We start from the raw sequence: 26,797 nt of genomic DNA, 5'->3' as shown, positions 1-26,797 counted from the left end.
CCCCCTCCGTGTCCCAGGCAGGCCAGGAGCCTGCAGCCAGCTGGGGGAAGGAAGCCCACTAAGTGAAGGTGTCTACCCGCCTCTGCCACGCCAAGCCTTCCTCCAGCCCCTAGGGCCGGGGGCCCAGACTGCCCGGCTCCCCTGAGGATCGGCTTCCTCCAGGGTCCTAGGCCCCCAAAGAGATTGGGTGGGGGACTCACTCACCCATCAGTCACTCTCTGGGCCCCGGCCTGGCTCCTCCCAGGTCAGTCCCCAACTCCACATCGCCACCCACTCAGCTCCCACCCGCCCTCTCTAGAGGCCCGGGCCCCGCCGGCCAGGCCACGGGGGGCGGCGGGGCGCAGCCGCCCTTCCCCACGCCGGCCCCGGAGGCGACAGTCGGCCCCGGAAGCCCCCGCCCCGCGCGCCCCCGCCCCGTCCGCCCGCCCGCCGCGCGCCCGGTTGGGGTCTCACCGCGTCGGCGCTGAGCTGGGCTAAGATGGCGAAGGTGGAGAGCCGGTCACAGAGGCAGCGCGTCCGGAGGGCATCGAGGGGCACCGTGCGGCAGCCGCGCCACGACCAGGGCCCGAGCTGCGGGGGGGCGGGGGAGGAGGGTCTGGGGGGCGGGACACACGGGGGGAGGGGAGACAGGGGCGGCGTGAGCGGCTGCCGGCCGCGCCCGGGCCCCGCGTCCCCGGCCCGCGTCCGCACCTGCGCCCGCCGCCGCGCGCGCCCCGCCGGCCCTCGGAGCCTTGCGCCCCATGGCCGCCGCCGAGCCACGGGAGAGCGACTCGCGGGAGCGCGGGCCTGCGGGGCCGGCGGGGTGCCGAGCCCTGGCCCCGCGCCCGGAGAGCGCCCCGCCCCAGCGCTGGGCCGGGAGGGGCGCGTGGGCGCACGTGGAGCCGGGCGCCAGCTGGGGGGCGCGGCAGCCTGCGGTGCGCGCGCGGGCCGGGGCGGGATGAGGGGCGCCTCTGCGCCTCCGCCCCCGTCCCCCGCGTCGCGCTGGTGACCTTGGGACCACCCCGCTCCCACAGCCACCTCCCCCGGCCCCGATCGGCCTTCTTCCCGCTCCCCCCCCCACCCCGGGGGTTCGGGGAAGCAGCCTGAGCGTGCCCCCTGCCGTCTGACCCAGGGCCCTCCCGCTGTTTGCCGCTGGGGTGGCTCTGGTTTCCTTGAAACCAGCGCTTTTTAGGGCCTCAGTGCGCCGGACTGAACTACTCTGCGAACCAGTCGCTGTTGATCTAAGTCCCCCACCCCCATGCCGGCCCACTTGTCTGGCAGCGTCCAGCCAGGCGCGCCCGCAGAAGGTGCCCATGGAGTGCCCTCCCCAGGGCCCTGGCCCTGCAGGCTGGAGGGCTCCAGGCTGGAGACTGAAACCGCTGTTCGGGAGCCACAGCTGTGAGTGGTCTCCTTCTGACCCCAGGGCCGAAAAAGCCCCCTCAGCCCCCAAATAACTCAGACCCGGTGTCTGCCCCGGGACTTTGGGGGGGAAATTCCAGGTCTCTGCGGCAAGGGTCCACCCCCCGCCCGCCCTAGATCCCTCAGCCCCAGCCCCAGAAGGAGGGAGCTGTCAGCCTGTCTCCCCCATCCCAGGCCCTCTGTATGGAAGGCGGGCTGGGGGTGTGCACTCCCAGGGGAGCCCTGACCCCCACACTCTGAGCGGGCGTCTGCTCAACACCTGGATTTGCAAGCAACCATCCTGGGCTACCTCCTGGCTGTGTCACCTGGCAAGTCAGCTACCGGCCCTAGCTTCAGTTTCCTCATCTCTAAAATGGGGAGGAGACGGTCGGGAGGTTGACGGTGGGACACCGTAAAGGCCCCCCCGCCCCCCAGCCCAGCACCTGCAAGAACGTCTTTAGGAAAGCTTAGGGTCTCAGCTCTGGGCATCCCAGAACCCAGAGCTGCTTCTGTTGAATTTGGGATGTTATAAATCTCCTTTCTGAGCTTCAGGCCCCAGGGGAGAAGGGACACACTCTGGGCCGGTCGAGTCTGCTTTTCTCTCTTCATTTTCCCCCCAAGGGAAGGGCCTGCCCCTTACAGAGGAGAACTGAGGCCCAAGGTGACAGCTAGGCAGAGGCTAGGCCCTGGCTCCGTGGGGTGCATCAGGGCTCTGTGGCATCCCTCTCACTAGCACTGGCCCCTGAGCCCATGGGGGCCAGGGTTTGGGGGGCCCAAACCTCATCCATCGTAGGGGCCCTCATAAAGAATGCCACGGGAGGGCCCCCGGGGCTTCCACCTCTTCGGCTCCTGACCACGCCTCCACCTGAGCCTTCCCACCTTGGCCCACCTGAACCCGTGCTGGCCCCGGGAGGAGCCGAGGTGTGCCTGACTACACAGCACAGCAGTGCCCAGGCAGGGCCAGGGCCAAGGCCACAGCCTTGACCGCAGCCCCTGGGATGGAGGCCAGGGGCTCGGCTGCCTGTGTGGTCCCACCTCCTGGGCCGCCATCCCGCACACCCGGTGTCCCTGGCGTGGAATGGAGCAGAAGTCAAAAGCTATTAAGGGCCCAGTAGAGACCTCTTCTCCCCTTCCTTCCTCTAGAAAAGAAGACCCCAATGACCACAGAACCAGAAACAAGACCTGGGGGATGGAAGGATCAGGAAAGGGAGTGCGGGGCCCTGGAGAGCCCTGGGAGATCCAGCGTGGTCCCCCCGCACCCTCAGCTGTGCTACGCACATCGCACTCCTGTCTCCCCTCATCCCCCAGCACTACGCAGAATGGGCACAGAGTGCTGAGCCCCAGCTGCCCTTGGTCCCTCCCGGCCCCAGAGCACCCCATTCTCACTCCTGGGGTGCGCGTGCAAGCCACTGACCAGACGCCAAGATGGCCAAGGAAGTGCAGGCCAGGAGTCCCCAAGACCCAGGACGCTCCGGGGAGGAGGCCTGTGGGCTGTTCCGGCCTGGAGACAGCGCCTCCCTCTCTCTCAGGCTTGTCCACAACATTGGCCACGTGCCCGCTCCTAAGAGCAGGAGTCTGTGGCCGGCCGGTCCTGGGTTCAAATCTCAGCTCTAGTGTTCTCACAGTCCAGCCACGACGCTGCCTCAGCCCTCCTACTCTGAGTGGGGGGGGGACCCCGAACCCATCTTTTCCGCCTGCTGAAGGCTGCTGGGAGGGTTGGGAAGGGACAGCACCCCAAGGGCCGGGGTGAGGGGAGCCAGGCTGGCTGGGGCCGGTAAGCTGGCAGGTTCCCAGGCAGTGCTGGCGGGTCTGCAGGGCGCCAGGCTGACGGCTGCTGGCCACCTCCTGGGAGAAGTCCAGCCCAGCCTGCTGGTTCGCCCCACAGGACTCCTGCTATGGGCACCAATTAGCTTATCAGTCTCCCAGGGGAGGCGACAACAAGGAGCAGGGCCCACCCTGCTAACGGGTTCGCCGGGGCCTGCCCCTGCAGCCTCAGGCCACGGAGGGCACGAGGAGGCGTCCGCCCCTGGTCCAGAGGACCAACTGCTGGGGCTGGCAGCCTGGGAGGTGGGCAGCTCCTGGGCTCACCCAGACCCTGCAGGACCTCTGCAAGCTCCCTGGCCTTGGCCCCTCCCCACTCCATGGTCCCCCTGGCTCTGGCAGGCCATTGACACGCGACACAGGGACAGGGACCCTCTCCTCGTCCCCTCCCCCACCTCACCTCAATATTAATCACTTCCTGTGCATTTTATCATTTAATCTTTGGAATAATCCTCAACTCAGCTGTGTAGATAGAGAAACTGAGGCTCTGAGAAGTGGTGTGATTGCCCGAGGCCACGCAGCAAGACAGCAGGAGGGCCAGGATTCCAGTTTTTTATCTGTCTGACCAACCTACAAGGCCTACAGTATTTGAGCCACTGAACTCTGCGGAGCAAATCTGAAAGGGACCCTCGAAGATGGCCCAAGGCCCAGACCAGGCGGAGGGGGGGGGGCCTGCCTAAGGCCCATCCCACACCAGGGCAGAGCTCGGTCAATGGAGCTCTCCCAGGCCATTAGCTGTGCTTTCTGTGTTGCGCTGGGCATCAGTTGAGGGCTGGCTGGAGCAGGACAGGTGGGCGGTGGTCCCTGACCCGTGGACCCTCGCTTGCATCGTAGGCACACCCTGAACTGGGAGAGGTCCGGGGACCCTCAGCCCTCTTTCTTCAACAAGACCTCTAGGACGTATCCTCTTATACCCACAACATCTGGAAGTTCTTCACCGTGTCTGACCGAAATCCCTCCTGCTGCAGGCGACACCTGTTACCATCTCTGCAACACGGGCAGGCTGTTCCCTCCTCACACACTCCCACACGTGGGAGACCATTGGTCGCCTCTCCACTGAGCTTCAGAAACTTGGAATATCTGGGGCACAGAGCCACGCCCCCTCCCAGGCCCAGGCCCGAGGAATCTGGGTCAGTGACACCCACCTGCGCCTCCCCACCCCCAGGTCCAGGGCGAGAGAAGGAGCTGGAGCTGGGGCCCCTGCCAGCACGAGGAGGGCGGGAGCCCCTCCCTGCCTGAGTTGACGGGAGGTTGCAGGGGGCCCTGGGCCCCTCAGATCAGAGCTCCCAGAAAAAGCCTGTGCCTCCCCCATCGACCGGGGCCCCCAGGAAGGTCCAGCCATCACCCACCCTCTGCAGGCCACCAGTTCCTCACCACAGGCTCCTCCCACCCTGCTCCTAGCAAAGCCCCCGAGTCACCAAACCCAAGGGACAATTACCCGTCCCTTTTGCTCCACTTCTGAGCTCTGAGCTGGCACCCCTCCACACGGGCCCCCACCGTGCGTCCTGACCCCGAGCTGAGCCCTGAGTTTCCTCTGCCGCCCCCGACCCCTTGGACGCCTTGGGGTCAGTCCTGAACACACGGTGCATCCTCCCTCCACCACCACGCCACCCTCACCCACCCACCTCGCTCCCTGGGCAGCTGCCTCCTGCTCCGGCCTCCCCGGCCCCAAGTGCTCCTTGAGAAAGTGTTAGGCCAGTCACCGCCACGGTGAGCGCGGCCCCTCCGGTGGCTGTCCGTGCCCTGCACACCGGCCAGCTGGGTCCGGCCTGGACGGCTCCGCCTCCACGGCCACAGCCACGGGCCAGCGCCCTGGCTCTCACGGCGAGGCCGTCCCTGACCCGTGGCCTCCATCCGTGGGTCCTGCCGCCTCGGCCCGGTTCTCCCGCCACGTGTGATGGCCTGACGCTCCCACCTGCATCCTCCTCTGGGAGGGCAGGACTGGGGCCTGGCTGCCTCACCCTGCTGCCCGCACCCCAGTGGGGTCGGAGTGCTCAGCCAGGACTTGCTATGGGTGGACAAGCAAGGCCCCTCTTTACCGCTCCAACCTGGCGGCCGCCTCCAGGACCCTCCCTCCCTCCTTCCTTCTCATACCTACAGACCCATCTGCAACTGACCTTCCTTGCACGATGCACTGAGAGTCTCCCTTCTGCTCCCCACGCTGTGGCTGCCACCCTGGTGGGACCCACCACTGCCAGCCTCCGCCCTGCCCTCCACCGCCTGTCCCCGCGCCACCATTTGAAATATCCCAGGACACGTCATCCTCTGCTCAAGACCTTCCCCCGGCTCCCTCCTCACTCAGGGACCCACAGCCCCTGGGGACTGGCCACCCCCTCCCTGAGCCTCCCCGCTCTCCCCCTTGAGCCTCCCCTCCAGCCACGCTCAGACCGCGAAGCCCAGCTCCCCGCAACTTGCGCCCAGTGCAGACCCGCCTCACTCAGCGCCTGTCCCAGAGCCACAGCCGTAACCTGGTGCCCAGGTGAGTGGCTCAGAGCAGGCAGCCGGGCCCCCGCCCCGCGCAGGAGACCCCGCAGGGACCTCCCCTGGGGCCCAGGCTGGGTGGGGGCCAGGGCATGTCGGAGGCCCTGGGAGGAGGCTCGGCCTATGGTGCCCCTCCGTCCCGGTCCCTGCTGTGCCCGGACGTGCTCGTCCATCCCCGCCCCGGGAGGAGGAACTGGGCACCTGAGGCCTGTTCCCACCTCTGGGCCAATTCCCTACCGGCCACTCAGAGCTGAGCTGCCTCCCCTATGAAGTGGGCATAAATCCTCCCCCACATGCTGTCCAGGGAGACCACAGGGACACAATGCCCAGCACAGGCCCCAGCACACTCGTGGGACATCAGGGGACAGTAACAGAGGGTGCGTGGAGAGCCCCCCGCCGGCCCGCTGAGCCAGGGCCTCCGCTGCATTCAGGATGCCTCCTGTCGGCCCACGAAGCAGGTGCTATTATGGGACTGTGTGCATCAGGGTCCCCTGGGGTTTGATGGGCTAATTCACACTGGAGTGTGAGTGACTCAGGTGTCCCCCCACACAGCAGAGAGAAGCCAGAGTGGGCACAGCTCACCCCAATGAGGGAACAGGGAGTGGGCAAGGTGTCTCTGCAGGCAGGGGCTTCTAGGAGCCCCTGAAAACTCCTCAGACTGGCCGTTGTGCTCCCCAAACCATGCATTCCAGGCACAAGCCCTGCTGAATCACACTTCACACATCCAGGGTGCCTACCTCCCACCTCCGCCTACTGACCTCTGACCCACAGACCAAGGCTTGTGCTGAGCCTCCTCTTCCAGGGAGCCTGCCTGGATAAGTCGTGAGTTCCTGAGTGTTGCACCTGGCTCCTCCAACAGGTCCTACCCTGCCGCCGTGCTGGGGCTCCCTTCTTGGGTCCTACCTCACCCAGCGGCTGGAGCTCATCATGACTCCCAAGCACCCCCTCACCCCCACTATCCCAGCCCTGGCAGCCCTGCCTCCATGCACCAGCCCAGAGGAACCACTGGTGACTCAGAACACAGGCGCCCTCTCCTGCCTCCAGGCCTTGATCTTGACCAGTCCCTCTGACCACACACCCGCCTGCCCCCTGGCTGACTCAGCCTCGTCCTTCGGGGCTCCCCCGGGGCATTGCCATCTCCAGGAAGTCTCCTCAGCCTCCTGCTCTGTGCCCAACCCCCTGAGCTGAGACCTGAGTTTCCTCTGCCACCCCCGACCCCTTGGACGCCTTGGGGTCAGTCCTGAATACACGGTGCATCCTCCCTCCACCACCACGCCACCCTCACCCACCCACCTCGCTCCCTGGGCAGCCAGAGTGGGCACAGCTCACCCCAAGGTGAGCTGGTCACTGGCCTGTGAGAACCCCCAGGGCGAGCCCAGGTCAGCTCCATCCCCTCTTGGCTCAGGGCCCGGGGGCAATGCTTGTGGCGCTGGGGACCCTGGGGGATGGATATCCACCTGACCTGGGTCTTGCTGAGTGCATCGCCAGGTGAGAGCCATGCCCCCGCAGGCCTGCGCCCCTGCGCATGTGGGGCTGGCTCTCGCGCCGCTGATAGTGTCTCAGGCTGGCTCAGCATCTGTGGCGCTGTGACCAGGGCCTCCAGGGCTTCTCACGTTCCCCACGATGCCAATCTCCTGGCTCCCAGCTGGCACCAGCCACGCTCTGAGTCAGGGCTTCCGGCCGCAGGCCTGCCCCCAGGCTAGCAACCTGGCCATCCTCAGGGCTCAGCGGCTCTTCGCCTGACCCACCCCACCCACCTGGGCAAGGCCCCTGGGGCCCCTGAGCTCCCCAGCCTCACAAGGAAGTCATCTGGCCTGGGAGGGCCAGGGCCCTGCTAAACCCCAGCCTACCTGCCACCTCCTCCCATCTCAGAGCCCGGCACCCCAGGAACCCTCCCTGAGCCCTTTGCCCCTCACTCAGACCCTCGCCTGGTGCACCTCTGGCCCAGCTCTGTCCAGCCTGTCACCTACCCCTACCAGCTGAGGGGCCAGCGCCTCGACACCCCACCCCCTCACGCTCCAGCCGCTGGTGCAGCTGGGGCTCAGGCTGGTCCATCACTCACTCATTCAGCAAGCGCGTCCCTCGCCCGCCTGCTTAGGCCCTGTGCTGGGCACTGGGCACCTCCACAGGCACTTCCCTGGCTCCAGGAGACCCCAAACCTCACCACCCTCAGCTGGCCCAGCTTTGCCTCCTCCAAGACACCCTCCCAGACTGCGTGGCCTCGTGAGCGCTCCCCTCTACCCTCCACCCCGCCCTCTCATCTCCTCGGGCTGGCGTCTGACCCTGTCTGCTGCAGTCTACCTCCAACACTGTGCCATGGGAGCGTCCTGGTTCCCATGGGGGGGGCTTCAAATCCCCCAAAGAGCTGAGACCACCACCACCTTAACTGTCACCACAACCTCCACCCTCATGGCTCTCACTGAAACTACCACCAACATCAGTAACATCACCATCACCATCACCACCACCACCATCAACATCAATACCAGCACCACGTACCAGAGAAACGCAAATCGAAACTACAGTGAGGTATCACCTCACACCAGTCCGAATGGCCACCATCAAAAAATCCACAAACAATGCTGGAGAGGGTGTGGAGAAAAGGGAACCCTCTTGCACTGCTGGTGGGAATGTAAATTGATACAGTCACTGTGGAGAACAGTATGGAGGTTCCTTAAAAAACTAAAAATAGAACTACCATATGACCCAGCAATCCCACTACTGGGCATATACCCTGAGAAAATCATAATTCAAAAAGAGTCATGTACCAAAATGTTCATTGCAGCACGATTTACCTACTGTATAGCACAGGAAACTCTACTCAGTGCTCTGTGGTGACCTAAATGGGAAGGAAATCTAAAAAAGAGGGGATATATGTATACGTGTAACTGATTCACTTTGCTGTACAGCAAAAACTAACACAACAGTATAAAGCAGCTATACTCCAATAAAAATTAATATAAAAATACAATTACTACATTGAAAAACAAACAGCATTACATTATCAACAGCCCCACCACCAGCATCAAGAATGACACAATAATACCACCACCATCCACATCATCAGACCATCATTACCACTGCGTCACCACCATTGCCACTACCAACACCACCAATATCATCAATACCACCACCACTTCCACTCCATCGCCACCATCCCCACTACCAACACCACCACCATCACCACCATCACGACCACCAACACCATCAGCACCACCATTACCACCATCAGCAACATCATTAACACCGCCACCACCACCAACAGCACAATCATTACTACCACCACCACCACCAACGTCATCAGTACTGTCATTACCACACATCACTGCCATCGCCACTCCCAACACGATCAACTTCAACGCCACTATTATATTATCAACAGCACCACCATCGTCAGCATCAAGAATGACACATACTACAACCGTCACCATCATCACCATCACCATCATCACCACCACCACCATCATCACTAAGACAGTCATTACTCCCACCATCACCATCATCACCATCACCATCACCAACATCACCACAGTCATTACTCCCACCATCACCATCATCACCATCACCATCACCACCACCACCATCACTACAGTCATTACTCCCACCATCACCATCACCATCACCATCACCACCACCACCAACATCACCACAGTCATTACTCCCACCATCACCATCACCATCACCGTCAATATCATCATAAGTACCGCTACCATTTCCACTCCATCTCCACTATCCCCACTACCAGCAACACCATCACCACCACCACCACCACCATTATGTTATCAATAGCATCATCATTACTACCACCCTCACCATCATCTCCATTACCAACGCTAACAGCAGCAACAATAACACAACCATTATTACCACCATTGCCACCACCACCACCAATCACACCATCAGCAGCGACACTACCATTGCACCAACATTATCATCACCACCACCGTCACCATCTTCACTACCATCAACAACACACCATTTCCAATGCCGTCACTCTCACCACCAATACTACCACCACCAACAGCACAATCATCACTGCCATGTCACCACCATTTCTCCATCTTTTTGGTCACCACAATTACATGATCACCATGGTCACCAGCCTCACCTCCGCTGTTAGCAATACCACCCTGACTGCCATCACCTCTGAACCGGCACCATGTCTGTGGACCAACACTAGGGTGATGGTAACCCCCATCACCAACACTCAACCCGCCACGTCCAGGGCACCGTGTAGGCGGGACCCATCTTGCAGGAGGCCTCACCACCAGCCCCATCAACCATGATGGGCTGAACCCAGGCAACCACGCCATTGCCATTATCCATCCCACCCGTGACCACACCCCACCCTCCAGGCATCTCCTATCTCACCTGCCTCCCAGGATGAACCTCAAGTTTGTTTCATCATCCCCCATTTCCAGGTGCCTCTGCACCAAGGCCAAGACACCCACGGTCACCCTGCCCTCTCTGCCAAGTTTTCCTGTGTCTACCCCACATCTTGCCCTCCCGCATCCCTAGTCAGCTCCCTGCAGAGATGAGGACATTAGTCCCTGCCCTCCCAATACCACACCAGCAAACCACTGAGCCGCCTGGCAAGCTGGGTTTTTTTTTTTTTTTTTTTTTTTTTTTGCGGTACGCGGGCCTCTCACTGCTGTGGCCTCTCCCTGTTGCGGAGCACAGGCTCCAGACGCGCAGGCTCAGCGGCCACGGCTCACGGGCCCAGCCGCTCCGCGGCACGTGGGATCCTCCCGGACTGGGGCACGAACTCGTGTCCCCTGCATCAGCAGGTGGACTCTCAACCACTGCGCCACCAGGGAAGCCCCAAGCTGGGGTTTTGATTAAGACTTTCCTGCCTCAGGAAACTAGCAACTGCACACCCCGAGCAGAGGGGAGAAAGTGTCTCGAGGGAGGAGGGTCACCGTGCGCCCTCCAGGCCCGTCCCAGTGGCAGGGACCCTGCAATCCCCCAGCCCTGTCCTCACCAGGCCTCTTCAAGATCACTGGGGCCATCCGGGTTCAGGGCTTTGCAGGGTCAGGACCCGCAAAGGGCTGTGGGACCCGCGCAAGCCTCTCGAGCACTCTGAACCTCAGGCCTCTTGCGTGAGGTCTGGGGCCTGGTCTGAACTTGGAGTGAACTTTTGGCAGAAGGACCAGGCCCAGAGCAGGTGCCCAGGAAGTGTCACTCTGTCCTTCCAAAACCCAGTCCCATTCTGCCTGTGCTTGATTACCTCAAGGCCAGAGAGCTCACCCCTCTCTGCTCCTAAAAAGAGGAGCTGGCGGAGGCCCCCAGGCCCACCTCTCACTGGACCCCTTGTACCCCAGCACCCCAAATGCTCTCTGCCTCGGTGCCTTTGCACATACTGCGCCTTGGGCATGGGGGGCCTCTACTACCCTCCTGCCCCGGGACTCCAGCTCACCCTTCACCATCAGCCCAAGCTCCCCCTCCCCAGGAAGCCCATTCCTAGAGGTGGCCCCTTATTCCCAGCACGTGGGGCAGCCGTGCCCCATCCCCCTGCCCCCGAGGGCACGTGCTTTGCCTGAGTGGCTCACTGCTGTCCCCCCGCAGGCTTCTTGGAACGGGGCGGGGGTGGGGGTAACGACAGCGTCTACTTGCTGAGCATTTCCTGGTCCAGCTCCTTAACACAACAGCTCGTCAAGGAATCGCAGCCGCCCCTTGGACAGATGCAGAAACTGAGGCTCAAGGAGGCTAAAGGGCTCGCCCACAGTCACCCGTCAGTGAGAACAGGGCCAGGACTGGCGTCCAGGCTGGAGGTGAGAGCTCTGCCCCGTCCCCCATGTCACACAGGGCCCCGGACATGTGCCAGGTGAAGCACCTCCCATCTGACACGACCGCGCAGGGAGCGGATGGAACGACCCTGTGACACTGTGGGAAGAGCAGGGCAAAGGCCTGGCAGCCCGGGCGTGCGGGGGACTCTGGGAGGATGTGAGGCAGACGGGGGCCCTGCGGGAGGTGGCAGGGTCTGGACAGGGGCAGCCCCCGCACTGACCCCTCCTCCTGGGAGGACGAAGGGGGCCCAAGTGCTGGGCGTGGGTGAGTGCTCAACCGAGGGCTGACGTCACTATGAAGACACGGAGCTCGGGAACATCGAAAACAGAAGGACAGACAGACAGATGAAATCCCTGCCAGGAGCGGCCTCGAGTACCTCTGTCTCCAGCCAGGCCTGGTCCTTCCCGGAGAGGCCCCTGCTCTGTCCTCACCTGCGCCCTCCCTGCACCAAGTGGCCCAACAGGCAGCTGTCCCCCTCCCCCTAGGTGGCCCCTCTTGGAGCCCCCAGGTCTCAGTGGAGGAGGGAACTGAGCACCCTCCCCACTTCCTGGCACTGCCCCGTGCGCTCAGGGCCCGGCACTGACCTCCCTGTGGGCGCCCCCTCCTCCCTGAGGGCAACGCCAGGCTCTCCTCCTTGTCTCCCCAGCGCCGCCATCACCAGTGAGGGCACAGGAGGCAAGGAGGAGGCGAGGCCTTGAAGGGGCCCCGCCCAGCCCCAGGCCCCGGCGGTGCCACACTCCGCTGACCCCTCGGCCACTTGACCAGGGAAGACAACGTGGTTGACTCAACCTGCCCCCACCCGCAGCTGCCCGGTGCACCCTGGCACCCTCCCAACACCGAGCCACCCAGCACTGCCCGGCATGGCCCCTGCTCCCATCCAGCAGCCCCCGGGAGCTCAGGGCTGGCCACATCCTGTGCCTCCCCTGACCCATCAGCCCCGGCGCCTCACCCTCGAATCTCCATGGACACCACGCTCATAGGGGCGCACACCCACACCACTGACACAGGGGCACCCAGACACATGGGGCCCCGCATTGGTGGGAAAGCACAGGGATGGGACGCAGCTGGACACGCCTAGCAGGAGACTCATGGGCCCTGACTCCGCCCCGGAAAGCCCCCCACGCTCAGGAGAGCCCCCCGACCCTCAAGCACACGTCTGTGATGCTCCCAGCCTGCTCCTGGCACCGGACCCTGCCCCCCTCCCCAGACGCGCCTCACCAGGGCGCCACTGGCCCAGCAGTGCTCTTTCCAGCCCAGCAGTGCTATTTCCAGCCGGAAGAAGAAGAGGGCGAGGGCAGGGGCCGTTAGAATGAGCCCTCCCGAGGGCTTCCTGTGCGCCCGCTGGGCGGGGGAGGTGGCCGGCTGCATGAGGAGACCCAGGCCTTGCGCGGCGGGCCTCACACTCTGCGGATACACGGAGTTGCTGCAAATGGGGGTCAGAGCTGGGAGGAAGGGGACAGGGCTGGGGATGCAGAAAAACAGGCAGAAAGGCCTCCAGGAGCAGGTGGCTTTTGAGGCTGGAGAAGAGTGCACGGGGACCGCGGACAAAGGCGCCAAGTGTTCCAGCGGCACCAAAGCGGGGAGTGGCGAGGGGCCCATGGGGCGGCCGGCGGTGGCTGCGGAGCTGGGCTGCCAGCAAGGCAGTGGGGACGCTCACTGCCCCAGGTTCAGAGCACAGCTGCTGTCCCTGGGCCGTGACCTCATGGCTGTCTGTCCGTTCCAGCTCCCAAAGCCGGCAGGGAACACGCAGGCCCGGGGCTCAGACGCCCCTCGAAGAGAGGGCAGGCCCACCGTGGGCCTCTGCCAGCCCCCCTGCTCCCCAAGGACGAAGTAGGGGGCGGCTCAGAGAAGGGACGGGCGCTGGGGAAGGGGCTGGGCTGAGTCCAGAGCAGAGGCTAGGACGGGTGGGTGGTCTCGCCTCTGGGAGCAGCTCTGCACCCCTCCCCCAGCCCCAGCCCCCATCCAGGTGGGGGGAGCAGAGCACGTCTCCCCACCTCCCTCCCGTGCTCACTGGTGACGTGGATCCCGAGGCCCTACCCAGGCCACCAGGGAGGCCTTCTGTGTCGAGCCGTCTCCTACCCCGTCCCCCTCCGTGTCCCCCTCTGCCGGCCTCCTCTGCCCCCATCAGGAACCAGCCGGCGTGGGAGAAATTGGGCTGGGAACCGGCTGCCGACAGCGACCTGGGGACCCTGCCAAGACTCCCTTCCGCTTGCCCCCCTCGGCCTGGCCCCTCACCGCCCTCTCCAAGGAAACCAAGGATGGGGGAGGGGCAAGGCTCTTAAAGGGACCAGGACACGTACTTGGGCAAGGACCCCAGGGAGGGGGCTGGGCCTGGGTCCTCAGCGTCCCCCAGGACAGCTGCACCCAGCAGGGCTGGGGGTCGGCACGGGCGGGGAGAGGGCGACCCTGGGCTTGTCACTCTGAGCCCCAGTCCTCAGCCGGACAGAAAGCTTGTGTGAGTAAACGAGAGGGTTCTGAAGGTGCCTGGAGTGGGCTCAGGTTTCGGGAAAGGACCCCACAGACTCTGCGGGAACATCACGCCCTCCACCAGCCTGTCCCAGCATCTGCTCTGCCGGCTCAAGTTACAGAGTAAGGGTGCCAAGCGCCCCAACCCGACTGAAGAGGAGGCTGTTGCAGGACTTCTCAGAGCCTTCATTGACTTGAGTGTGGGCCCAGGAGCACAAGACACAGTGGGCATAGGACCCTGCCCTCCCTGGAGCCCACGCGGGACTGGTATCGGGCAAAACACCTCCCGAAAGAAACGCTGGCGCCGCAGGACGAGCACCGTGGAGCGCGTGTGGCCCAGGCCTGGCCTGGCCTGGCCTGACGTCCCCACACCGGGCCTCAGCTACACCATTTCCAAGTGAGGGCGGAGCAAGTGATTCCCGAGGATCTTGCCAGCTCTGACTTTTATGCTCTATGTAACTCTTGTCTGTTTTTAAAAAGGAAACTGCAAAATATTTGCAGCTTCTACCAGTGAGAGATCCAGGGAGCTGTCCTTTCAGAACCACAGAACTTAACTCCAGGGATGTGCTCCTGCCCTTCATCAACCCCCGTCACCACCAGCCCATCCTCCCTGCACCCATCCTCCATCCACCCACCCATCCACCCTCCATCCATCCATCCACTTACCGACGCCCCCATCCTCCACCCCCCATCCACCCCTCCATCCCCCTAAACATTGGAGAATTCTGCAAAGTCCCCCTTTCCCTCCTTAACAGCCCTGCTCCCAAGGCCCTCATTGCCACTGGTCAGGCTGGCGTAGGGGTGAGGGGGTGAGGGGGGGGTGGCCTTGAGCCTCGCTGTGAGCAGTCGCCTCGGCTGTAAATGTTGAGTCTGTGTGTGTGTACAGCTGGGGGCGAGGTAGGAGGGGGTCTGCCCTGTGGGTGGAAGCCTCTGACTCAGACTTTCCAAGACGACTGTGTCACATGCTGGACTGTTACGTGTGGCTGGAAGAGGAGGCAGCCCTCCACGCACATGACACGTGAACGACTACACGTGAACATGCGTGATGACTCCAGATGAGACACAGGGTAGGGCTCAGCGTGGGACCAGGGTCAGGGCTCAGAGTGTGACCAGGATCAGGGTTCAGCAGGTGACCAGGGCCAGGGCTCAGAGTGGGACCAGCGTCAGGGCTCAGCGTGGGACCAGGGTCAGGGCTCAGTGTGTGACCAGGGCCAGGGCTCAGAGTGTGACCAGGGTCAGGGCTCTGAGTGTGACCAGGGTCAGGGCTCAGCGTGAGACCAGGGCCAGGGCTCAGAGTGTGACCAGGGCCAGGGCTCAGAGTGTGACCAGGGCCAGGGCTCAGAGTGTGACCAGGGTCAGGGCTCAGAGTGTGACCAGGATCAGGGTTCAGCAGGTGACCAGGCTCAGGGCTCAGCGTGGGACCAGGACAAGGGCTCAGCCTGGGATTGGGAAACTAGGCTCCTTCAGTGACCGGGGCCCAGTCATGGGTCAGAGATCACTACTTCTCAGCTGATGGTCACTGACGGCTCTCACCCCCCACTGGCACGCCCCACACACACAGAATTCTGCAGACACGTGAGACCCTTTCTCATCCAAACACACACAAACACAAGCCCACACCAGCACAGACCTGATCCCTGGGCACACTGGTGGAAACAGACCTGGGGCCCTGTCCCTGGTCCCCATTTCAGGTCACCTGGGAAACCCTTGGCTCCTTTGAGCCCATTTATGTGAGAAGTGGCCCCGCCCTGCGGTGGAAGGAGGTGCTGTCCCGCACAGAGCATGGGGGGAGGGCGGGGGAGGGGACAGAGCCAGCCCCCCTCTCCCGTGGCCCCCCTCCCCCACTGTCAGCCTCTGGGTCCCCGGCTGTCCAGCTCTGCAGCAGATGCCTCGTCCCCACTCTGAGCTGGACCACAGTCCTTCTGGAGCCGCAGATTCCCCAGCGGTAACAGGAACAGTCAGCAGGGCTCCCAGGGCTGCACCCAGAACTGAACAGGGAGCTTGTGGGCAAAATGCACTTCAGGGGGCTTCAAACACAGCACAGCTGTTGTCACCTTCCCACTGTGCTCAGGGACCTGGAGCGAGGTGCAGAGAGCTTAACAATCCCATCTATCCAGAGGCGACCAGCGGTGGGCAAAGCAGGCCTGGGGCAGTGGGTGGGCTCCCCACACCTGAGGGAGGAAGGGCAAGTGGAGGCCACGGCCAGGGGTGAGCACCCCATGGACCTGGCCGCTGTCCTTTCCCCCACTCTGCTCTCACACGCAAGCAGGCAGACTCCGCCACGGGGATGGAAGGCCGAGGCTTCTGGAGGGTGGAATCTGCCCCAGACTATGCAGCCCCAAAGGACAGTGAACTTGACACTGGGCTGGCCAGACCTCTCACGACCTGCTGCCCTGGGACAGCAAAGGGGACGGGTCCACCTCTCTGGAAAGCAACTTACTACCAAGACCTTGAAATGGTCTGGGGGACTCAAAGGCAAGGAAACAAACAGAAATGTGAGCGGCGCTGTCCAAGCGAGGATGCTGGGCCGCTGGGTGAACCGGGCACCGCCGGGGAGCTCCGGGCAGCCTTTGAACAGCCTGTTGGGAGGGTTTCTGGGCTGTGGGGAGGGGCTTGTGCTGACATCAGGGATGGACTGCAGCCGCTGCACAACCTCCCACGACGGCCAGGGGGTCCAGCCTGGGTACTGTGAGAACGTGGGCCCTCTTTCTTGTTTCTTCTTTTTTCACCCTTTTCTGTTCTGATACCCCATTTTGTACAAAGAGTTTATGCCGCTTGCGAAATCCAGAGAAAAACAGTCGACGACAACCAAAGCCAGAGGGCCAGTTTCCCAGGGTCCGCCCCAGCTCTCCCCCAGCCCAGCTCCCGGCCCCAGACCCTGTCCTCACACCCTCAGAGCCAGAGTGGGAAAGGGCAGTGCAGTCTGCCCTATGGCCCTGCACACTCCCTGCACACACAGGGCCTTTGCACTGCCTGTTCCTTCTGCCAAAATGCTTGTCCCCAGACACCCATGTGTACAGTGCTGTGTCAGGCCTCTGCTCAAACACCACCCTAGAGAGGTTTCTGTGAACCTGCTCCGAAAGGCACCTCGCCCCACCTGCCACTAGATCCACTGCCTCCACTTCTTGGCACGTGGCATGCCCTGACAGTTTCACAGGGATCTATATGTTCCTAATTTCCTGTTCCTACTCATCAGGCACAGGAGGAGGCTGAGGGCCAGGACCTTGTAGAGGAGTGCCTTCTCAGTGGTCAGTAATCACTGGGGGATAGGTGGGTGGGTGGGTGGGTAGATGGGTAGATTGGTGGGTGGGTGGGTGGATGGATGGGTGGATGGATGGGTGGATGGGTGGGGGGGTGGATGGGTGGATGGATGGGTGGATGGGTGGGGGGGTGGATGGGTGGATGAGTGAGTGGGTGGGTGGAAGGATGGATGGATGGATGGGTGGATGGATGGGTGGATGGATGGGGGGGTGGATGGGTGGATGGATGGGTGGATGGGTGGGGGGGGTGGATGGGTGGATGGATGGGGGGGTGGATGGGTGGATGGATGGGGGGTGGATGGGTGGATGATTGAGTGGATAGGTAGATAGGTGGGTGAGAGGATAGGTAAGTGGGTAGACGGATAGAAGGGTGGGTCGGTGGATGGATAGATGAATGGGGGATGGGTGGATGGATGGGTGGGTGGAGAATGGATGGATACATCATGATCACATCCCTCCCCAACAGTTCCCATAGTTCCTGACACACTGCCCCTACAAACTGGCCCCATGGCCCTTGCAGCCTCCCTGCAGCCCTGCACCTCTCTAACTGCCTGTTCTTCCTGGCCATGCCCCCCCGTACCTTCCGACCTCCACACTTCTGCTCAAACTGTGCTTCTGCCCGAGACCCCTCCCTCACGTTCTCTTCAGGGAAAAGGTGTCCTCCTTGAGTGCCAGCCACTCCGGGAGCCCCCCCTGACCTCCCGGGACGCACCTCCGTCACTGCACTGCCCATAGTACGAGGGACTCGCCGCATGTACCCCCTGGCCCGGGTGCTGGCCTGGGGACTGGCGGTGCCAGGGCTGAGGGAGGCGGGTGGTAACAATGACACGCAGCTCTCTGACTACCCCTTGGGGGGAAGGCCCAGCCCTCCCCAGGCCCACCTGGCCCATCAGGAGCCAGACGTTAAGCTCTCTCCTGCCCGGTCTCCCCAGATTCTGACCCTCCTCCCCTCTGAGGGCCGCCCCCACTTTAGGGCCTTTGCAAACTCTTCCCTGTGAGTACACGAGACCCCACCCACCTTTCCCTTTGCCTCCTTGTGTCTGGGAGGACACCCTGCTCTGGGTGCCCACACGGCCCCGTGACCCCGAATCACAGCCCGGCCAGTCCAGACCGATGCCCCGCGCCCACCTGTGCTCTCCGCACTGCGCGCAGGCCTGCGCCACGTGCCGCACAGGAAACTGGGCCCGGGACCCCAGAAGCCCCCGCCTCTGCTTCCTCTCTGACCCCTCTGGGTGTCACCCAGCTGCCCCGGTCAGTGGCGGCGCTCCTGGTCCGGGGGACTTCCACACCCCTCGGGACCCCTGACCGTGGACTTCCCTGGGAGGAGTGTGAGGCCGGCTGGGTGGGCCCCCTGCTGCCTCAGAGCCTGAACTAGGCGGGGAGAGACCGTGCTTGACTGACGGGGTCGGGGGGACGGTCGGAAGCCCTGAACCCGAAGCCCGTGTCCCTCCCCTACTGGGTCAGCCTCCTCCCCCATCCGCCCACCAAGTCGGGCCGAGGCCACAAAGCCCAGATGAACTTACACATCCGTCTCATCCCACAGGATACAGGTCTGGTTGGTGGTGCCCTGGAGAGAGGGGAGGGGTCAGGCCACCTGCCGCCCTATGAGCCGCACCCAAGGGTCACTGTGGGGTCCACCCGTGGGCGTGCCAGGCGCCCTCCCTCCGCTGTTCCCCAGAGACAGAGTTTTAGGAGGAGGAACTGAGGCCCAGAGCAGGGAAGGGACTGGCTCAGCCCCTAGCCCTGCTGTGTGGCTTTGGGTATCTTCTGTCCCCTCTCTGAGCAGAGCTGGGCAGCAGCGGCCGAAGCCCAACTCTAGACGCCCCGCTGACCAGTCCAGCTGAACGCAAAACGGGCTAACGCCGAAAGCCTGGGGCCGGGGGCACAGGTGGGGCTCAGCAGACACCCCCGTCCCGAGGGCTGCGGTGCGGTGACAGCAGGGTTCCCACTTGTAAGGGAGGGAAGCCAAGGCACAGAGAGGCTGAGCAAAGCCCCAAGGCCTCACAGCGGGAAAGGCAGGCCCGGCTCTTCCCACAACCTGGCCCGGCGCCGCCCTGTCCTGGCTGGGTAACCGGGGCGGCTCCCGGCGCTCGGCTGGTCCCAGGGCTTCGTGGCACCGGCTGCTCTGAGGCCCGAGGGAAAGCCCCAAGGAGCAGGGTGTAGAGGGTCCGTGAGGCCGGGGCAGGTGCGTTTCTCAGCAGAGGACAACTCTCTCTTCCCCGAGGGAACGGCCAGGCCGACGGGGCTGGGCTGAGCCTCAGCTCCCACACAGCCCTGCTGGGTGACCCTGGGCAAGTCCCCGCAGCTCTGCCAGCCTGCATCCCCACCTGTCACTCGGGCGTAAAGGAGCTCTCCCTCAAGGCTGACGCGAGGTGGGGACGTGTGAGCACGCACCACACGTGGGATCAGGCAGAGGGGCATGCGCACGCAGACGTGCACACGGAGGGCACTCACGTTGTACATGTGGGCGAATTCGATCTCCAGGGGTGTGAGCAGGGAGCGGGGAGGGGGCTTCACGGTCACCGAGATGACCTTGGAGTTCAGGACGGTCGTGTTCCTGGGGGAGAGCCGGCGGGCCGTGTCGGGGTCGGGAGCCCTGTGCCCTCACCTCCCCCAGGCCTGGCCTCCCTGACCCCCACCCCGCGTGCCCGCGGTGCCCACCTCTGCAGCGCCAGGAAGCTGCCCAGGTTTCTATAGAGCACGGTGCCCACCACGAACACAGACGAGTCATCAGCCTCTGGAAGAGAGCACCGCGGTCACCCTCCTCCCGGCCACCCACAAACCAGGACCCTGCTTGGGCAAGGGGAGTGTGTTTCCCCCCACCGACTGCGGACGCAGCACTGCCTGGAGCTGGGGGGACTGCCTGGGTCCCCCGGAGTGACTCCTGAGACCCGGGGCTGGCAGGGCACAGTTCATCTTCCTGGGAACCAGAGTCACCTTCTGTGTGACCCAGGCAAGACCCTCTCCCTCCCTGTGGTGAGGGCGTCCATCGGTCCATTCAGCCAAGATTGCCTGGGAGTCTCCCAACACAGGGAGGGCAGGGAGGGCTTCCTGGAGGAGGGGGCAACCTGGGGAACACTGAGAAGAAACGGACGCCACCCTAGCTCTTGAAGCAGCAGGCCAGACTCCAGAAGGAACTTCCTGGGGGGTAGCCTCGGACTCTGGGGGGCCCCTCCCACACCCCGAGGCTCCTCACCTGCCAGCCCCGTGGAGAAGACGCTCTTGGACACAGTGACCCTGTCCTCTGGCACCTTGGCCCAGTCGCCCGTGGCCCGCCAGCCCTTCATAGGGAAGCTGATGTCCGTGGCTCCGCTGGCCGGGAGCTTGTGGATGCTGAGAACTGGGGTTCGGGAGGGAGTGAGAGGTGACAGAGACGAAGGGAGACAGAGACAGTGAGACGCGAAGCCGGTTCACGAGAGGAGCCTCGGCCCTGGGACGGGGAGTGGGCCCCGGAGCCCAGGACCATGACATGGGGGTGCTCCCGGCTCAGAGTGGGTGCAGCGCGCATGGGGCCACCCAGCCAGGAGGGAGCCTGACACCAGCCTCCCCATGAGGTCCAGGGCCCGGGCGGCTTCCTGGTTCCTTCCAAGCCCTCAAATGACACTCCCACCCCAGCAGGAGCCCTATGGCCCTTATGAGGACGCAGGCCTGGACCCAGTCACCGTGGCCCCAGAGGTGCCAGAGACGGGTTCTGTGGGCAGGTCTGCGGCCACAGAGGGACCCACAGGGCGTGGTGTCCACCTTGGTGCCCCTCCCTGGGACACTGGAGCCCAGCCCTCCCCCTTTGGGCTCTGCTCTGTAACAGGGACAGGGACGGATCCCCCCTCACAGGGCCGGGACTGTAAAGGGGCCAACAGATGGACCAAGGTGGAGTGGGGACCCGGGAAGGAAGGTGCTGGGTATGGGGAAGGGCTCCACGCAGGGTGGAGGGGGACGGGCTGCGGGGACACAGCACGTATGGGGAGAGGCCAGGGCAGGGAGAGCTGGCAGCGTGTAGCTGTTTCTCCCGAGCTCTCCCTGTGGGCGCCTGGCAGGCCTCCTGAAGACACCAGCCCCAGTGGGCTCTGTCCAGCCCCGCCCCAGGCTTCCCAGAGGTGGAGCGGCAGGCGGGCCTGGGAGGACAGGAGGGGGTGGGGTGGGGTCCCATCGTCTCCGAGCCCCTTCATTCCAGGCCCACTCACTCCAGGCAGACACTGCTCCCCTCACCCAGCACCCACGGCCTGGGTCGGGGTCTGCACCGGGGCGGCCTTAGGTGTAGGGGGAAGGGGTAGGGGCTTAGGAACCAACAGCCTCACCTGCCCGGCTGTCACCTGGCCTTCCCCCAACCCTGGGGCCTCTTCCCCAGCAAAACCCCACTGACCAGCTGATGCCCACCTCCATACCTTTGTTTGTGCAGCACCTGCCCGCACTCCTGTACCCCTCCAGGCCTGGCTTACCCGGCCGTGCCCCCCTCCCCCACTGGCCATGCCCTCCCTGCACCTGTGTGGTCAGCTCTGGGGCCCAGGGCACCTTCCCTGCAAGAGGGACGGGCGGCCCTCTCTGGGCGCCCAGCCCAGCACATGGCTGGCCCTCTGTGGCTGAGGCCCTCACCAAGGACAGAACGAATAAGCAAATTCATCCGCGCCACACGCTTCCGAACCCCAACCATGTGCCTGGGACTGTTCTAACGCTGAGGGTGCAGAGGAAAGTGAGACCCTCTCCCAGAGCTGACAGGGAGCGGAGGAAACAGACAGTGACCCAAGTAGAGAAGAAATAGATGGACTGTGGTCTGTTGGGCAGTGATGACCCCTGGGTGGGGCACTTCCAAACAAGGTGGTCAGGAAGTCCTCCCTGAGGAGGTGGCCTCTGGAGGCCCCTGGAGAAGGTTAGGCTGCTTGGATTCCTGGGGCAGGTGTTCCAGCAGCAGGGCGTAGGGAGTGTATGATGTGTAGGGTGCATGGGGTGTACAGGGCGTATGGGTATGCAGGGTGCGTGGGGTGTACAGGGCGCATGGGTGCGCAGGGTACATGGGGTGTGTGAGTATATGCGTGGGGTATAGGGGGTGAAGGGGGGTGCATGGAGTGCACGGTGTTTGGGGTGCAGGGGGCGCACGGGGTGTAGGGTACATGGGTATGTGAGTATATGAGGGGTGTAGGAGTGAATTGAGGGTGTAGGGTATACAGGGTGCATGAGATGTATGGGTACATGGGGTGCACAATGTGTAGGGTGTGTAGGCGTGTGGGGTACATGGGTGTGTGAGTATGGGGGGGCTAGGGGGTGATTGGGGGTGTGAGGGTGCGTGGGGTGGGATGGCTAATGAGGACTAATGGGAAGGAGTCCAGGGCCTCCTTTGGTGACAAAGGGTGGGCCGTGAGCGCCCCTCCAGGGACCACGGGCGGGGCTGGGCGGCTGGGGAACCAGACTCCACAGTGAGGTCCTGGGCCAGGGGGGCTGAAAGCTGCAGTAGCCACCCGGTCCCATGCCCGCTCACGCAAGGCTGCATAAAAGCCCTCCCCTCTCTGGGCCACTCCCATCTCACCGTGAAGAAAGGCCCAGTCAGCCCGGCGAGGAAGGGAAGGAAGGCAAGGAAGTCCCAGCCGGCCTGGTGCCACCACTGATCCCACCTGCCAGGTGACCTCCATTAGCACCTGACCCGCAGGCCCGAGTCTCCCCACCTGCGAGATGATGGCTGTCCCTGATCCCCTGGCCTCAGAGGTCTCCCAGCTCTGGGGTCCTGGGCTCTAAGGCAGAAAGGCAGGGCCAGCCAGCACTCTGGGAACCTGCAGTTTAGCAAACGTTTGTCCCGGCCCAGGCAGGTCCCCAGGTGTGTGCTAAGGCAGCACAGCTGAGCTAGGATATGTCACTAGAAGCCCGAGTGTCTCTGCAAGGGATGCGACAATCTCCCTCCTTGGTGCTGTCAGGACCACAGCCGGGTCCAGCGCCCACTCCTGGGTGCCCCACTGTGAGGAGGAACCCTGACAATGGAGATTGTCTGGGGAGCACCCCAAAACAGGGAGGACTTGACAAATGAGGCCCAAAAGAGCTATTTAAGAGAACGCGGATGACAATCGTTAAATGTAACTGCTCTAGTATTTGTGCCGACGGTCGCCACCGAGCTCTCGGGTCCCGGCCCACTTACTGCTCCTTCGGACCCACAAGGCCAGCGCCCCTGCCTTCCCATCAGAGAGAGTCGCTCAGTGCCACGGAGCTGGGTGGAGCCAGGCCCCTGTGACGAGGCACTTCGGGGAGCGGAGGACCACGGAGTCCTGCCTTCAAGGTCCCTGCACTGGGGGCCCCGGGGCGGGGTGGGGACAAGTACAAGTGGGCCCCCAGCCCCAGGGAGGTGGAAGCAAGGGACTTCCTGGTGTGTCCCACGATTCAAGGTCTCCAGGACCTTGTATGGGTCTGAGAGCCCCTACGCCGACCCCCTCCCGGGGTCACATCAGACCATCATCAGAAGACTCGGGTCTGTGCACCTGAGGACACAGAGGTCATCTTAGAACCCGGCCCGGGGGTCCTGCAGGAGGCATCTGGCGCTGCTTGTTTATAGACAAGGAGACTGAGGCCAAACCGCCCTGCCCATGACTGCGGGGCAGGGGCCTGGAGGTCGGCGCAGCGAGGGCTGGGCTTACCCAGGTTGTCTGTCACCTGGTACGCGTCCCGCAAGTCCTTCATGCGGAAGCCGATGACGTCCACGAAGTCCTCCACCAGCCGGAACAGCTCCTTGGCGTTGGGGCCCATCTGGAGGGGAGGCGGGGGTCAGGGACATAGCGGGGAGCAGCCCCGCCGAGAACGTCGACAACCGGAGCTCAGGGTCCCCAAAGACCCCTGCGCCGCAGCAGGGACACGCCCTCTCATTGCTCTGCCTCCGCCGGCCTCCTTCCCTCGTCTGTTCCCTCCTCATCAGGGCCCTGTCGGTCACTCCCCAGCCCCGCAGGGCTCTGGACCTGACTTGGGAAGCAGATGGGGACCTGAGTCTCCATCGCCATTGTGTGCACGAGAACCCTGAGCCCAGAGGGGCCGCTGCGCTCCAGCCCGGTGGCCAGGGGTCCAGCTGGGAGGAGGGCGGAGGCTCTCCGGCCACTGCGGTCCCCACTCCGGGTGCTGCCCTGGGCACAGGAGTATTGGCAGGTTCCAGGTCAGCCTGGGAGGAAGGGAGGCGGACCAATTTCTCCAGATGAGAAAACGCCCACGTGTACCCCACGGCCAACACGTTTTCTCACGCCCCTCCCCGAGCCCCGCGTGGTGCGCCGCTGTCCTCTGACGGGCGGGGAAGCCGAGGCCCGGAAGGATAAGTGACGTCCTCAAAGTCACGAGACTGGCAGAGGCTGTGCTGGGATTTGAACCCAAGACCCCACCCTGAGCTGGCCTGGGGCTCAGGGAGCCACCAGAGAGGCCCGCGCCCATCCTGCTGCTCTGGCCGCAAGGGTCCCGGACTGGCATCCCTACCAGCTGGGCCTCCTCCCACTTGTCCCGGTTCTCCTCCGCCAGCAGGTTGCTGATGATCTGGACAAAGTTCTGAAAGGAAGAGGGAGAAAGGCCAGTGAGCAGAGGATGAGGCACAGAATCACGGCCCAGAACGCGCCCAGGGTCAGGGCTCAGCGTGGGACCAGGGTCAGAGCTCCATCTGGGGTCAGGGCTCCGTCTAACGCTGGGGGGGAGGACCGCCCTCCTGGGCGCCCACCTGTACATCCCCCGGGGTGGGGCTGTAGTACGCCCTCCGGAAGATCTCTGTCATGTTCCTCAGGACATCGATGGTGGAGAGCAGGTCCCCGCTGTAGCTGGTCCCGTCCTGGGAGATCTCTACCAGTGTCTGGATGACCTCGGAGACCCCCTCTCCGGGCAGCCCACGCTGAGCCTTTGCCAGGTGCTCCCGGGTCTGGGGAGGTGGAGGGTATGAGTGCCATGACTGCAGGTACCAAGGACCTCCCATGCCCAGAGGGTCCTCTGCAGCCCGCAGCCAGCGGCCGTGGCTGACTCACGTCCACAGGGTGTGCCACTGGGGACACAGGGCTATGTCTGAGGACGGAGGGCAGAGGCGAGCCCTGGAGTGACGGGTGGGGCGGGAGACCCCGGGGCCGGCCTCACCATCATCTGGATGTTCCGGTAGTCGATGGAGACACAGCGGATGTAGGTCGGGGGCTCCCAGTAGGCGATGCCCTCCTCGTCCAGCTCACAGCGTCGCAGGATGAGGCCTGCGGAGACGGTGGGTCAGCTCCGTCTCCCACTTCTCTGGTAGATGCCCATGTCCCGGGTGGGAGGCCCACCCCCGGCTCCCAGGCACAAGCCCCTCTGGATGAGACCCTGCAGCCCTAGGGGCAGGTGCTCGCCTGTGGCCTCATTCCAAGAGCAGAGCTGGCGTGGGGGCCAGGCATCCCTTAGTTTCTTTCACTCAAAACATTTCTTTTTTTAAGTGTTTGTTTGTTTGTTGCTTTGCTTTGTTTTGTTTGGCCGTGTGGCTTGTGGGATTTTAGCTCCCCAACCAGGGATTGAACCCCGGCTCTCAGCAACGAGAGCTCGGAGTCCTAACCACTGGACCGCCAGGGAATTCCCTCACTCGAAGCATTTCTGAGCAGACGCCACAGGCCAAGCACTGGCACCTGGCAGGAGCCAAACCTGCAGGCATCCCACTGGCGTGGAGGCAGAGCCCTGGGCCGAGTGAGGGGCTTCAGTGTTCAGCCCAGGGCCTCTCCTCGGGCCCCTTCCTATCCAGAGCCCCAGGGAGAACCCAACGGCCTGGCCCCTGCCTAGCTCCACCCCTGGGATCAGGGGGCCCCCGATGGCCCGGGTGTGCTGCGGACACTGGGCAGCCTCGGGGCTGACTGGCATCAGGTGTCAACGGCCTGGAACACAGGCACAGCCTATGACTCAGAACTTACTCCCAGGGAGCCAGGCACAGCTGTGCACACACAGCGGTGATGACCTTAGGGAACTGCCACAACCCTGTCACCCAACAGGAGCCACGGGGCAGGACAGGACACCTGCTGCACAGCATGGCGCAGAGTCCAGACGAGAGGCCACACATGCAGACAAGAGGCCAGGGGAGTCACACCAGTCCGTGACGTGTATTTTATTCATTTGCCTTCCCTGTATTTGTAAGACGCTACCCAGAACATGTATTATTCTGGGTAGGGGGGCTATAACCACAGCTGGAAATACACAGCCTCTACCACGTGGACCAGCCCTGTCGGGTGGTGGGGAACTCACAACACACTTGTTTTACAGTAGGAAAACCAAAGTTCAGAGAGGTTAAGTCACTTCCCGGATGTCACACAGCAAACAGGGGTACAAAACTGCATGCACTCCTCAGATAAGAGGGGCAAAGAAAACCAAGCCAAGCTTGATGCGTCCGGCCCCTTCTGGGAGCCCAACCTGCTTCTTCCACACCTCCCATCACTCCACAGGGCTGCACGGGGATTAAGATGACCGTGTTCAAAGCCAATTTCCTACTTAATGGCCCCCAAGCCCAGGGCCAGTGTGTTAACTCCTCTGTGCCTCAGTTTCCCACGTGTAAATGGGTGACTTTGTGGGACATCGCACTAAAGGGCTTCGTGCTGGCGCTGGCTCCTGGTGAGCTCTCAGGACGCGGCGGCCCCGGACCCCCGCCTGTACTGTGCTAGCCTCTG

At 63.4% G+C, this 26,797-nt stretch overlaps 1 protein-coding gene across 8 annotated transcripts in view; it reads right to left on the bottom strand.

The window, feature by feature from the left end:
* Positions 1–26,797, bottom strand: part of ADGRB1 (adhesion G protein-coupled receptor B1) — an 82,524-nt gene that overhangs the window by 28,277 nt on the left and 27,450 nt on the right. For all 8 annotated transcript variants that reach the window (XM_049700687.1, XM_049700681.1, XM_049700683.1 and 5 more), the window contains 9 exons: positions 25,260–25,366; positions 24,856–25,050; positions 24,621–24,689; positions 23,804–23,912; positions 20,389–20,532; positions 19,854–19,929; positions 19,647–19,749; positions 18,716–18,759; positions 454–595 (listed from right to left, as the gene is read on the bottom strand). In XM_049700687.1, the coding sequence (XP_049556644.1) occupies positions 454–595; positions 18,716–18,759; positions 19,647–19,749; positions 19,854–19,929; positions 20,389–20,532; positions 23,804–23,912; positions 24,621–24,689; positions 24,856–25,050; positions 25,260–25,366 (989 nt within the window). The remainder of the gene's footprint in view (positions 1–453; positions 596–18,715; positions 18,760–19,646; positions 19,750–19,853; positions 19,930–20,388; positions 20,533–23,803; positions 23,913–24,620; positions 24,690–24,855; positions 25,051–25,259; positions 25,367–26,797) is intronic.

This window comes from Orcinus orca, chromosome 17, assembly GCF_937001465.1.
Source record: "Orcinus orca chromosome 17, mOrcOrc1.1, whole genome shotgun sequence".
Taxonomy (NCBI): Eukaryota; Metazoa; Chordata; class Mammalia; order Artiodactyla; family Delphinidae; genus Orcinus; species Orcinus orca.
This window is presented reverse-complemented; position numbering and strand designations above follow the sequence as displayed.